This window comes from Sinocyclocheilus rhinocerous, unplaced genomic scaffold (genome assembly GCF_001515625.1).
Source record: "Sinocyclocheilus rhinocerous isolate Xijiao unplaced genomic scaffold, SAMN03320098_v1.1 scaffold1965, whole genome shotgun sequence".
Taxonomy (NCBI): Eukaryota; Metazoa; Chordata; class Actinopteri; order Cypriniformes; family Cyprinidae; genus Sinocyclocheilus; species Sinocyclocheilus rhinocerous.
Genome location: NW_015625577.1, coordinates 2,058,276 through 2,073,006, shown reverse-complemented (window position 1 = coordinate 2,073,006; position 14,731 = coordinate 2,058,276). Strand labels below are relative to the sequence as shown.

General features: G+C 37.2%; 1 protein-coding gene across 1 annotated transcript in view; it reads left to right on the top strand.

Moving 5' to 3' along the window:
* Positions 1-14,731, top strand: part of LOC107752741 (protocadherin-16-like) — a 115,129-nt gene that overhangs the window by 5,866 nt on the left and 94,532 nt on the right. Inside the window, exon 2 of the mRNA XM_016568772.1 lies at positions 5,382-7,187. Within this exon, the coding sequence (XP_016424258.1) occupies positions 5,403-7,187 (1,785 nt within the window). The 5' untranslated portion in view covers positions 5,382-5,402. The remainder of the gene's footprint in view (positions 1-5,381; positions 7,188-14,731) is intronic.

Genomic DNA, 14,731 nt, shown 5'->3' with positions numbered 1-14,731 from the left:
ACGCCTTCTTTCTTTGCATGAACATTTGGGCGGCGTTATTAAAATCTTCCCAGATAGTGACGTAGGTATGTTGGGGGCGTGTTAGAACGAGCCGTTTTAGGTAGGCGTGGCTGACTCTTAACTTTTATAAAGAATATCTCTTTGGATTTGAGACTTTAATCTTTGCAACTTTAGAGCTGAAATAGGTGCATATGTGTGGTAATTTTCTTTTTAAATACCACTGAAAAAAAAAAACCATACAAGTCATTTGAACAACCAGTCAGGAACTACATTGATTTAAGTCTCACAGTTAGTTGTAAGTTGCACGTGTTTGATTCATTAAAAAGAACTGGTTTATAAGAGTCATTTGCTCAGGAACTGGACTGCACTAGTGAGAAGAATCGACTCATTAGATTCATTTGTTTTTGAATCAGACTACACTGGTTGTGCTGTATTTTTTGATTAATTCATTTGGTAGTCGGTTCTGGTATTTATTTATTTATCTATAAATTTTTTTTAAATGGAACTGCTTCTGAATAAGAATTGGTTCTCAGTTTCCAACTGTAGTTACAAGGCTCAGTGTGTGGTTGGTGTTTGCAGATCTATTATTTTAGATAAGTGCTTCAACATGAAGCCTCTCTTGCCAAGTCTCACTGGATCTCAGAGTGAGTGAATTGCTCAAACAAGCAGAAGTTGTATTGAAATTGATCACGATTGGCCAGGTTGGTTGTTTTCCTGGATTTCTTTCCGTTATCTTGTAAAAGCAATACATTTTAGGAAAACAATCCCAGTGTGACAGCATGTTTGCTTGAGATCAAATGATAGTCATCGTGAAGTTAATTTGGCCCAGCACAAAACATCCTTTAAAATGGAAATATTTGAGTTGCCCAATGTTGAGATTGATGGTGTTACTTTATGGCTGCTTAGGGTTTCTTTTTAAGGTCTTTTTGGCTTTCAGGGCCTTTTCTCACTCATCATGTACACTGAAGGGGCCAATATATTGTCTTTACCTCATCCGCCCTCTCAATCTAACCGAAATGAACTTTAGAAAAAACATAATTCTTTAAAGCCGTGTTTGCAGTCATTACAGTATTCCAGTGCGAGTGTTGTTTGAGGTGTCGTGAGTGACGTGGATGTCTTCCACTGGTTGGGAAAGCGTTTTGGACATCGAGTGATAGATGATCAGCATTGGTCTGGCCAGCTGTGGTTGTTTTCATCCCCAGCGTCTTGGCCAGAGTGGTTTCAGTGTTTAACAGAGCAGCTTCTTTGGGATTGTTTAGCTCCAGATTTCTGCTCTGTCAGATCTTTGGAACCATTGTGTGGAATGGAGGTTCTGGCTAATGGAGGAAGGCAGCAACACTTGCTCAGAAATATTAGTGGTCTACATACCCACAAATCTGCTATCTTCTCCTTTTCGTTAATGGAAGATTATAAAAAAAAAAAAAGTACAAAACTGCCCTGAGGTGCTTGGAATCAGCAGGTGTGAACAGCTTGGAGACCATTATTAAGTGTTATTGAGGGAATGCTTTAAATTAAATAGAGCAGACCTGTTTTCATTTCATCTGTGTCAGACTTTGTCAAGGGATAGACTGTGCCTTGTACACCAGAGTTTTCTTTTTTTCTTCAAATGGGCCATTTTCTATAATTAAACCACAAGCCCTTTGTCGTATTAAGTGGTCTGGGTTAAACACATGACCCAGAGTGTTGGAAAGACGCCCAAAGATGGAAAGTCAGAAACAGCGATATAACACTTTCAACATGCTCTTATAAAATTAGCAGAATTATAAGATATATGGCCAACGTCTTGACCTAATTTGATCGGTATGAACTCCACTTTATATATATATATGGTTTATGAATAATATGGTATAGTTACAACCCTTTTATATTTAGCTGGAATCCAAGAGTATTTCTCTTCATGCCATGTAGTTTAACGAGGCATTAAATGCAAGAAAAAGAAACTTATCTTGGACAAAATAGCAGTTGTCTAGGTTCGTTTGCCGTGGTACATGTCCAGCTCTTTGGAGGTCGGTTCAAGTCGTTAGTAAAAGTGGCAGTGCCCGTTGAACACATCTGTGCAACTTTGTTTCAGCCTTTGACAAAGTCTGGGACATTGCCTCAATGTCTGGAGAACCAATCATAATATTTTTGTTCACAGTAAAATTTTTAATCTTAAAACCTCAATGAACAGTTTAAGAAGGCTTTTAGTGTGTTTAAAATAAAATGTATTATATAATTTGATATAAATGTAATTTATATTGTTTAATATTATAAAATATGAATCATAATTATAATTATAATGCTATAATTAAGATATATTTCTATATTTTTTTAATTGTATTTTTGTTTTGAAATCTCACAATATAAATGTGTGTGTGTGTGTGTATACACACACTTATGGGCGTCATGTATTTGGAAGCTTTACTTTCGAGAAGAAGTGTTTGATACACATAATCTACGTTGGAGGTATTGTGTGTGGGTGTGTGTGCCTGTACTTTCTTAAACATATGAGAGTGTTCCTGCTTGTGTGTGTGTGTGTGTGTGTGTGTTTCTCAGTCCCTGTGATGCTGACAGACTGAAATTAGCTTTGGATTCCCATATGCACAGGGCAGGCTTCCAGCAGACCCCAATTACAATGCAGCAAAGCCAGAGAGGGTGCAGGGCAGACTGTGTGGAGCCCTCCTGGTCTGCTCCCTCGCTCAGGCACACACACACACACTGTCACTACCACAGACTTGACAGACTACCGCAATGAGGCGCACAGCACGCACAGATCTGACTCACACACACAGGCGTTCACACACACTTTTATGTGGACACCTGCATCATCAGACTCATTCACACACATTTTAGATTAACCACATGTGCAGCTGTGCGCAAGATTCAACACTACCAGTCACTCTGGAGTTAATCGAGTTAAACCTACGGACACATTGAGACATACTTACCTACTTAAAACAAATAACCTGTGGGGTAGAAAGTGAAAAAAGTAGCATAAAAATTTTGTAGAGGGGGAAAAATATATATAGCTGTAGTCCACCACCGGAGGGAGCCTCTCTGTATTTCCTGTGATTCTGTTTTTATTTACTTTATGAAAACATGTGAAATCCTGTGGTCGATTGTATAGAATTTTATTGTGAAGTCATTTTTCTTTCACAGTGATTGAGAATGACATGATTATTTCCCTTGGCCTGAAATTGATTTTGTGGCTTTTCGTAGTAATGCAGACGGTGACAGGCTCATCTTAGAACTGCTCATGTCTTCATTTTGTCTTCAGTCCTTGGTTAAGACTTAGGCTTAAATTGTCAGAAAAACATGTGAGTCGCAGTATGTGCAGGACTCAGCAATTAAGACATATACACATTGCTATTTAAAAAAAAAAAAAAAAAGTTTAAGTAAAAACATTAGTTTTTTTTACAAATGTATTAAACATTTTTAAAATTATGTGATTGAGAATGACATGATTATTTCCCTTGGCCTGAAATTGATTTTGTGGCTTTTCGTAGTAATGCAGACGGTGACAGGCTCATCTTAGAACTGCTCATGTCTTCATTTTGTCTTCAGTCCTTGGTTAAGACTTAGGCTTAAATTGTCAGAAAAACATGTGAGTCGCAGTATGTGCAGGACTCAGCAATTAAGACATATACACATTGCTATTTAAAAAAAAAAAAAAAAGTTTAAGTAAAAACATTAGTTTTTTTTACAAATGTATTAAACATTTTTAAAATTATGATTGCTTTAAATTCATAAACTCACTTTTCTTGGAAAATTACACTGCATACAGTCCATTCTGTTTGTGTTTAAATCTAAGTGGCACTGGCAATCTCTATCTAGCTTACTTTTAAAAATATGCTATAAAGGGGATCAATGTTGATTTACTGTGTTGTTTGTTGATCCCCTTTATAGCACATTTTTAAATGAAGAGATTTAGTCAAAGGCAGAGTCAAATGTGAGGTTCAGTTGTCCCTTTGCATCTGAATTACAATTTTCCTGTAATGCTTTTATTCCAAAAAGGGAACCAGAAAACCCACGCAATTCATAATATCTCGGATAATAAGCTCTCTCATAACTTGACAGGAATTTAAAGGATATTTTTGTTAATGGGCAAAAACTATGACTTAAATCTAAGTGGCACTGGCAATCTCTATCTAGCTTACTTTTAAAAATGTGCTATAAAGGGGATCAATGTTGATTTACAGTGTTGTTTCAAGAGATTTAGTCAAAGGCAGAGTCAAATGTGAGGTTCAGTTGTCCCTTTGCATGTGAATTACAATTTTCTTGTAATGCTTTTATTCCAAAAAGGGAACCAGAAAACCACGCAATTCATAATATCTTGGATAATAAGCTCTCTCATAACTTTCAATCTTTCATCTCCTTTCTGCTTTGCAGATCCTTCATACTTGAGTAGCTGGGCTGGATGAGTCAAGTTCTTCTAACAAGCATACGTAAATATTTAAGATCCCGTCTTACAGAATGTTTATAATTCATTTGGACCTAGAAAAGGGCCTAATCCAGGAATCATAATTTCAACAATAAGGTCGTCATAGTTTGCAGGCCCACAAGCTGCAATTTTATGGATGAGGAATTGCTAATTTAAAAAGGAGCTGGAGGAACACTCAGAGGAGACCTTTGTGGTTTTAATATATAAGAATTGGCCCACCAGCGTTTTTCTAGCTTCATTTTGGGCATTAGTATTGGCATTAATATACGACAGGGTTAATACTCAGTTGGCTTTAAAGGGTCCTCTTGGCTCTCTTTTGCATCAGTGTGGGCTGCAGTTGAATAGTTTTACTAAAAAGGGGGGGTCATGTTAGCCACAGTCTCTATTTTAGGCTCCTGTCCATCATTGCACAGATATTCTTCTGTAGGAGAACATTCCTTAAGTTTACACCCCAAAAGAAATGGGAGTTGAAGGGAAAATTAAGTATTTTAAGTTTGGATCTCTCTAACAAACATGCCAACATTAACTAAAATAATCATCATGACAGGAATTTAAAGGATAGTTTTGTTAAAGGGCAAAAACTATGACTAAAACAATCAGACAAAAAGACTATAAGACCTTTTTGGGACGTGTCTAACCACTATGTGGTTTCTTTTCATTTTAGTACAGTGAAGCTTCTCGTTTTAATTATAGCAGTAATATCTTGACTTATTAGCTGACAGTAAAATGCAGGTACCACATGTGTGCACATGGTGTGCTGCTGCTTTATTAAAGGTGAACTCATGCAACATGTGGAAAGCCACTTAAGCATTCTTGTCATAACTGTAACTGAGCCTGCTTGTGTAATCCATCTTTTTGTAATGCATGCTTTTTTAGATTTTTGGATTATGTCGAACCACTTTCTGTTAGTTCACTTATCCTTGTTTCTCTAACTAATGTCATTTTCCATTTGTCCTGTCAGGTTTTGTAAGAAGAATATTCAATGAATAGTAAAGGAAGGACGATTATGGATCCGTTGCATCAAAACAGGGCTTGGTGGTGGATATTGGTGATCCACTATGTGGCGCTACAACTCATGACCATCCACTCATCCATGGTGCCAGGAACGTTGCAGCTCCAGCTAGATGAGGAACAGCCAGCAGGAACTGTAGTAGGTGACATTAGTGCTGGCCTCCCACCTGACATGACTGCAACCCATTATTTCATCTCAGATCATCAGGGTACAGGTGTCGGCACCGATCTGGACATCGATGAGAGTACAGGGATCATAAAAACCGCAAAGGTCTTGGACCGGGAAGTACGGGACCGTTACAGCTTCATAGCAGTCACCATAACCGGAATAACCGTAGAAGTCACCATCTTAGTAAATGACATCAACGACCACGCTCCAGTGTTCCCAAGAAAAAGAGCCATGTTTAAGATTCCAGAACAGACAACCATTGGCACCAAGTTTCCTCTTGAGCCTGCTTTGGATGCAGATGAGGGCCAGCTCACTACGCAAGGCTACATCATAACGGATGGAAATGTAGGACAAGCTTTTCTTCTTGAAACCAAACGAGGATCCAACAAAGTGCTCTACTTGGATTTGGTAGTCAATGCAGTTTTGGACAGAGAGACCAGATCTTCGTACACTCTGCTCCTGGAAGCATTTGATGGTGGTTCACCCAAGAGGACTGGACAAATGATCCTGGATTTGATTGTGCAGGACATCAATGACAACGCCCCAGTCTTCAACCAGAGTCGCTACCATGCAGTGATCTCAGAGAACCTTCAACCTGGGAACAATATACTGCAGGTGTTTGCTTCAGATGCTGATGAAGGCGACAATGGGTTGGTGCTCTACGACATCAACAGGAGACAGAGTGATCCTGATCGCTACTTTGTCATTGACACTCGAACTGGAGTTATCACTCTGAACAAGCCTTTGGATTTCGAGATGAGAAGAGTTCACGAGCTTGTGGTACAGGCTCGGGACAATGCCAGTCAACCAGAGGTCACCAATGCTTTTGTGACCATCCAGGTGCGAGACTACAATGACAACCAGCCCACCATGACCATCATCTTCCTCAGTGAGGATGGTTCTCCACGCATCTCTGAAGGAGCGCAGCCTGGCCAGTACGTGGCTAGGATTTCAGTCACGGACCCTGATTATGGAGAATATGCCAATGTGAATGTGTCTTTGGAAGGGGGTGATGGAAAGTTTGCTTTGACCACCAAAGATAGCATCATCTATCTCATCTGTGTAGATCAGATCCTTGATCGTGAAGAGCAAGACCATTATGAACTCAGAGTCTTGGCCACAGATTCTGGCACTCCTCCATTACGGGCAGAGTCTTCATTTACCATTCAGGTCACGGACGTTAACGACAACCCGCCTTTGTTTGACCAGCCAGAATACATCCAGGTTATTCCAGAGGTTGCCTTTCCGGGAAGTTTTGTTGTACAGGTTACAGCACGGGACAAAGACCAGGGACCCAACGGAGATGTTCAGTACAGCATCCTACAGAACGAAGAAACTCATTCAGACTGGTTCAGTGTTGACGCAGTCACTGGTATCGTCACCACCTTGACCCAGCTTGATTACGAAACGGACCCTATGCCGAGTGTAACTGTGGTTGCTGCCGACAGAGGACGACCACCTTTATCTTCTACAGCTGTGGTCAAAGTGATCCTACAGGATATTAATGATAATGAACCTGTGTTTGGCAGCAAGTTCTACAATGCATCCATTAAGGAGAACACCGCAGCAGGGACCTGTTTCATGGAGGTAGGACTATTATTTCTTTGGCTGAATTTGTATTATACTGGTTAATATGCAAACTTCTGGGGTTTTTGGGCATGAAGTGTGTGAAAACCCCAATGCAGAATGACTGTATATTTAAGACAGATTGTTAGAGAGCGCTTTTCAAGTGTGTAAACTGAGTAAATGGAAACAGTCATTTTAGGAAATTAACCTGGAAACCAGCATGATGAATTGTAAGATATTGGGGAGCGAGCTTAAGTAAGCTTTGTTTAGATTGGACTGCTTCAGTTGGAAGTTAGTCACTCTCCTCAGGCTGTGGGGGATTGTTTTTTACTAGCTGTTTTTACTTACATCTCTATGGAGGACGAGAAATGTCTTAAGTATAAATAAATAAATAAATGAATAAATAAATAAATACATAAATGCATAAATAAATAAATGTAGAAATACATAAATGAATAAATAAATATAGAAATACATAAATAAGTAAATGAAGAAATAAAGGAATAAATAAATAATTAAATGCTGAAATAAATAAATAAATGTAGAAATACATAAATAAATAAATGAATAAATAAATAAATAATTAAATGCTTAAAGGGGTCCTATTATGCTCTTTTACAAAGTCTTGATTTTGTTTTGGGGGTGTACTAGAACATGCTCTCATGCTTGGTGGTTCGAAAAACGCATAATTTTTCACATAATTTATATTATTAAAATACCTTTCTCCCCAGCCTGGCACAAACGGCTCGATTAGTTCCGGCTTTGATGAACTTCTTCATCGTCTCGTCTGATGCACTCAACCAAGCGTTCTAACCACAACCGGAAACCAACGCTGTAGTCCAAACGAGCCGTTCGTTGTAGTTCTTGAAAAGGGATTTTTTAAAAACGAAATATCTCCCTTTGGAGTGGACTTTGAGATTTGTAACTTTCTAGATCTTTTTTATGCCCAAACAAACTCACTACACACTGACTAAAATTAAAAAAGTGAAAAAGCATAATAGGACCCCTTTAAGTAATTTAATGCAGATATGCATAAATGAATGAATAAATGATTTTGTCAAAAGTGTCATTTTTATTTGTGCTATTTTTGTACCATTTGTGTTATACTACATTTATTTCTACATTTATTTATGTATTTCTACATGTATTTATGTATTTCTACATTTATTTATTTTTACATTTATTTATGCATTTCTACATTTCTACATTTATTTATTTCTGTGCCCGTATGTTAATAAGGTAGGCGGTCCTAACCTCTCTCAGTGCAGGATTTTTTTAACAGGATCGTTATCATTACGGCTGTACTACTGTGGATACTAGTTCTGTTAAATATGGCGGGTTTTTTAAGTACCATTGCTAATGATTTGCATTTAACACTAGAACTACCGGAAATCTATAACTACTAGAATGGCCATAGCGGTCATTCTGACCGTTCATACTAGACTGAACTGAATGCCATTTTTGTCATATATTTACATTCGAAGCTTCTTTTGAGGTTTTACAATGAAGCTTTGAATGTCTGTCGTCATATTTTATGACGTCATCACCCAACAAAATACAATATTTTTTGTAATATTTAATTGTGTAAGAGCTACGTAGACTGCTTCCGAATGTGCGTGCCTCGCTTTGTGTCCGGCAAGCGGGAGAGCAAAAGTTTTTCACTGCAGTGAAAATGTTGTATTTGAAAGTGGCTGCTACTCAGTGCTGATATGGATGTAGACCTTGATCCAGCTGTGTTCGCCAGTTTTCAAGATGTAGCAGGTCAGCTTCACATGCGCTCTGAAACTGCGGTCAAGCCAGCCGTGTCTTGAAAATACACGGTCAAGCCAGCCGCACTTTTTTTTGTTTTGCGCGTCTAATCGCGCACTTGCGGTATGGGTGCTAGGAGCGGTCAAAATGGATGTAAAGACGCTGTCATAACGCCGTTTCCTTTATTTTGCTGATATTTTCAATAGATTGCTGTTCACTGTGACCCAAAATATGTCTGCATAAAACGTAATTTAACCCTAAAAAGACCATAAAGCGACATCAGAATATATTTTTATATATTTTATAAACATTTATAAAATCTTTCCATTAAGTTCCGATTTAAGTTAAATCTATTGTACAAATTTTGTATAAATTAAAGGCAAATCACTCCAAAAATCAATGTGCATTCTAGCAGATGCACCATTACCAATTTTCAAACACTCATAAAAACCTTTTCTTTATAGCTTTGCTAATTCATTTAATTGATTCCTGTTCACAGTCACACTGACTATTGCTGTATTAATTTTCAAGTCATTTTACTGTACAGTTTTAGAGAAAATTAAAGGCAAATTCACCCCAAGTGTAAAAGTGCATTATAGCACTTTTAAATCATGTCCCATTTTCAAACACTCATAAAAACCTTTTCTTAATAGGTTTGCTCATTCTTTGAATTGATTCCTGTTCACAGTCACCCTGACTATTACTGTATTAATTTTCAAATCATTGTACTGTATAGTTTTGCAGAAAAATAATGGCAAAATCACTCCAAAAAACAAAGTGCATTCTAGCAGTTGCACCATTACCCATTTTCAAACACTCATAAAAATCTTTCCTTTATAGTTTTCCTCATTCTTTCAATTGATTCCTGTTCACAGGGACCCTGACTATTACTGTGTTAATTTTCAAGTCATTTTACTTTACAATTTTGGAGAAATTTAAAGGCAAATTCACCCCAAAGTGCATTCTAGCACTTACATCATGTCCCATTTTCAAACACTCTTTCCTTCATAAAAAAATGATGTATATTAATAAATGTTTTTGTACTAATAAAATACAAATGTTAATGTACAAAAAATAATGTATTCACAAACATTAAATCATAAAAAAAAATCCTGAAATTGTATTATTTTTGTCACGATGGAAAATAGCAATAAATAAATATTGTCGCTTTATGGTCTTTTAAGGGTTAAATTATGTTTTATGCAGACATATTTTGGGTCACAGTGAACAGCAATCTATTGAAAATATCAGCAAAAGTATAAAGGAAACGGCGTTATTACACAAAATAATGTTCTTTTTAGCAACATCATAGGACCCCTTTAATAAATTTAGCAAGCTAACTAGGCTAATTGGTATCTCGTGTTCATTCCTAACAGAAACGGTTGTTCTGACTGGTTTGCCTAATTGACCAATCCTGTATTGAGAGAGGTTAGGACCGCCTACCTTATTAACATACGGACATAGAAATACAGAAATAAATAAATGTAGAAATGCATAAATAAATGTAAAAATAAATAAATGTAGAAATACATAAATAAATGTAGAAATACATAAATGTAGAAATAAATGTAGTATAACACAAATGGTACAAAAATAGCACAAATAAAAATGACACTTTTGACAAAATCATTTATTCATTCATTTATGCATATCTGCATTTATTTATTTCAGCATTTAATTAATTTATTTCTTCATTTATTTATTTATTTATTCATTTATTTATGTATTTCTGCTGGCGGGGGTTGAGACACACTCCAGCGAGCTGACAGAGGGCCCAGCAGACGGGAACTTGGCCCTGGGGTTTCTCCGGAGAGAGGGAGTATCGTGCCTGGGAGAGGTTTTGGGACTGGCTGACTCCTTTCTGCTGTAGAGTGGGAATAGGAGCTGCACAGGGTCAAGTGGGAGGTCTGGGAGTAAAATTAGAAGTTTAAAGTGGTATTACTTAAGTTCGGAATTAGGAATCGGATCAGCAGCACTCGGGTCTACAAATCAAGTGCAAATCAAATCTGATCGAGTGGCTCCTGTCTTGCTGTCAGTTTCCATCCTCATTGAATGAGTGCTAATGGTTTACAGACAGTTGCCAAAAGACTTCAGTTTTCAACACGAGAACAATATAAGGAGTTACTAAGTCTATCCTTACAACCATCAAAGCGAACTTGCCAAGGACGAGGTCCAAACCAACTGTCTCTCAGGCTGTGGCATGAACGACTGCTGTAGATGGGAGCTGGCATGCCACTCAAGAGCAGTTGGGAGTTTGATGATGCACAGACTGCAGAAATCACTGCCAAATCCACATCCAAGCATCACAGCACGGCACTTGATGAGTTGCTTTTTTCCCTTCATCAGAGATCCTTGAGCCCAGAGTTCCCACCGCCTCCCTTTTTCTGAATCAAAGCTTCTGTCCAAATGCCATTACAATGGGGCTATTGTGATCATTCATTTAACATCTGAACTGGGCTTGATTTCATTTTTTCCAGTGTATCCCTCACAGCGGAGCATGATTAGTTTAATGTGTACTGGCACTGCCGATTTACTACATTTTAGGTTTTGTCACTTTACTTGTGCATCACTGCCGTTGGGCTGAGGAATAATTAACTGGGTTTTATTTTTCTTTTGGTGGAATTTCCACCCTTTGTAATGTGAAAACTAGCGACTATACCCAGTTTTATTTTAACCGTAAAGATGACATGCAAAAGACTTGTGGCATTGGAATCAAGGGTGTCTAAAATTATCAGACATGTTACTAAATTCTTATGACCATAACTCTGCTTTCAATTACTACACACTATTATTTATAAAGTGTAAAACTGAGTTAATTATCAGTCAATTTAGTTTTCATTCATTTATATGATATCATTGTTAGTTGTGGAGTTTTCTAGTTTCAGTATGGTTTTATTTAAGTTTTAGTATTTTAGCGCTGTCAAAGTTGTGCTAACTGGTATCATTCCATTTAAATTCAATTCAGTTAAACTCAGTTTCTCAGCATAGTCTAGTGTTATTTGTATGTAGTGACTTTTTATTATTAATGGAGGCAAGTTGTAAAGATTTTGCTTTATAATATGATTTTTCCCAGTTATGCTAGTTTTTTGTTTTATTAATCTTCATTAGAATTGCACCGATTGTAATTTTCTTGGTCATTTCCGATTTCCAATTTTTTTTGTAAGTGTGACCTGCCGATAGCGATTTTTGCCGATTCTGATTTTCTATCTAAGAGCTATAATTGACAGCATACAGAAACAAAAATCTACTTTTTTTTTCAATGCAAAAATTATTTACATAATAAAAGAAATTATTAAGCATTACAATTCCCCAATCTGGTCTAAGTTGGGAAAAATGCAAGGATACTTTTAAATATGAAACCAAACTGTAGGTGGCGGCAAATGACTGTTTTAATGAGCGAGTCATTTATTCATTCATTCAACCGATTCATTCAAATGGCTGATTCATTTAGAAACGAGGCAAGTGACTACTTTCTTTATGAATGGGTTACTGAATTATTGACTCACTCGATTCGTTCAAAAACGTGGATACATTTTGTAACAAAACACCGCTGTGTGTTGCTTGGAGACACACAACAGTTCTGCTGTGTGGCTTTGATTGGAACTATTTTCATCAGCCAAATTGAGCAAAAATGGTCAATATCATGCCTAAAATGTCACTTAATTTTACTGTTAAATTCAGTTTAAAAAAACCTATTGTTTATTGAACTACTATTGTAAAAAATCAGTGTCACATTGCAATTGTATTGATATTGGGGGAAACGTGGTTGTGTAATGTTGCTTACCTATATCATATATTATAAATATCTTTTTTTTTCTACCGTAGTATGCATCTATAGCTTTCTGTGAAATACTTTGTGTGCTGTTGCACTCATTTGTTTTGATGTCTGCAGGAGTCTCTCTCACTCAGACAGCCTCATATGACATCAATACATTTGTCCTATCAGTATCTGTTTACTCTGAATGCAGTAAAATCAGAATCATTCTCATGCAAAAATATTTGGTGACCAAGTTTCAGTGCTTCACTAGTTATTTTTGTTATTGAAGTTTTAATCAGGCTCCTTGTCCGGTCAGGCAAGTAAAATCCTCTCTCACTTGCCTTTAAAAATCTACTTGTCCCAAACAAGTGTTAATCGAGCCCTGTGGTGGTTTCACTATTGTTTACTATGGCCATACACGTATTACAAATAGTGAAATTTGTGTCTTCTTCACTCACAGTGAAGAATGTCCACCTTGACGACATGTTTACATGCGGATGTGAGCGTAGGTGTGAAGTCAAAATGGGCCGATCATGTGGAGAACCGGCTGATTCTGGTCCCTGGCCAGTCGATCTGTGCATCTCTAATTTTCATGTAGAACATTTCTTGAGTTTTGTACTGTAATACTTGTTACAAAGTTGACAAACTTTTGTCAGCAGTCATTTAATCAGTTCAGGCCGTTTATTTAGTATGTAAGCAACGATCCCAGCTGGTATACCAAAGCCAAAATTTCTCTATTGATCCAACCCTGCTGTTGTGTATTAGAACCCTCTAACCAGTCTGAGAGTTTGGAGCTCCTATGGAGGACAAAGATGAAAGGCTTCTCCTTGGTAGATGCACAAGAATGGCTTGAACTCAGCTGCTGTTTTGTCTCCTCTGCTAGGACACTTCACTTTTTAAGGCTACTATTCACAACACACTTCAACTGCGGTCTTGGACATGTTCACCACCGGGGTGACGAGCGTTTTTCACTCTGTGTGAGGCAGCTGCATAATTGGTACATTTAGTCAAGTCTCCCTTTTCTTAATGATTTGAATTGAGAGAGCTGTGAAAAAGATGAAGTGTGGTTGCTCCACAGGTCTCCACAGCACAATAAGGCAGGAAAGGCCTTTGTCCTATTCAGATTCATTGAGGGCCCTGAACAATCATCTGTTAGCGTAGTCTTGTTAGCATGGCATTCTATTTCTAAACCCTTTATTCGCTTCCCCCCCCGAAACACTCATCTTTGTGCTTGTTTGTACTCTTTTTCTATGATATATAATGGGCTCCAGAAAACAGTACCGTTCTCATGCACAGTAGGGCTGGAGATAAATTTAATATTAAGGGTATATTAGCAGTAATTCTGCTAGCGTTAAGCTTATAAAATTAAGCAGTACTGTGAATGTTGCAATGATTTTAATGCGCTTTTTGTTTGGCTATTACGTTTCATAAAGATTAGTTGGGTTAATGTCACAGTTGTTCTTTTCTTAATTGTTATTCATAAATATGAGAGATTAAAAAAAAAGTTTCATGTCGGCGCCGATAGCTTCGTGGGCAGCGCGTCGACATGTAGCGCCGTTGCGCTTTGGGCGTCCCGTGTTCGAGCCCCAGCTCGCAGATCTTTCCCAATCCCGTCCCCCCTCTCTCTCTCCAACTTTGCTTCCTGTCTAACTACTGTCCTATGAAATAAAAGGCAAAAATAAATCTTAAATTTTTTTTTTTCATGTTTCAAGGAATAGATTAAGTGAATCACTGAATCAGTTTCTATGAATCAATTTTAGTGAATTGATTCCAAACTCTGATTCAACCTTTTGTTTTCATCATCGCTCACAAATTTTAATGGAAGTGTCTGTGTAGCATTTTTCACATCTCAAAATATTTTCATGAAGTGCATTGATAAATATTGCTTTTATATTTATAGTTATTAAATATTTTTCCTTGCGTTCATTCAGTAAAATCACTGTGTAAAACATCTTTATTTTTATCTAGATTTCTTAGCTACAGTGGCTGGTTGGAATTTAAATTTAAAATTATGGTTCTTCTTATTGAGAAAAAAGCAAGACTGCATTTTAGATTATAT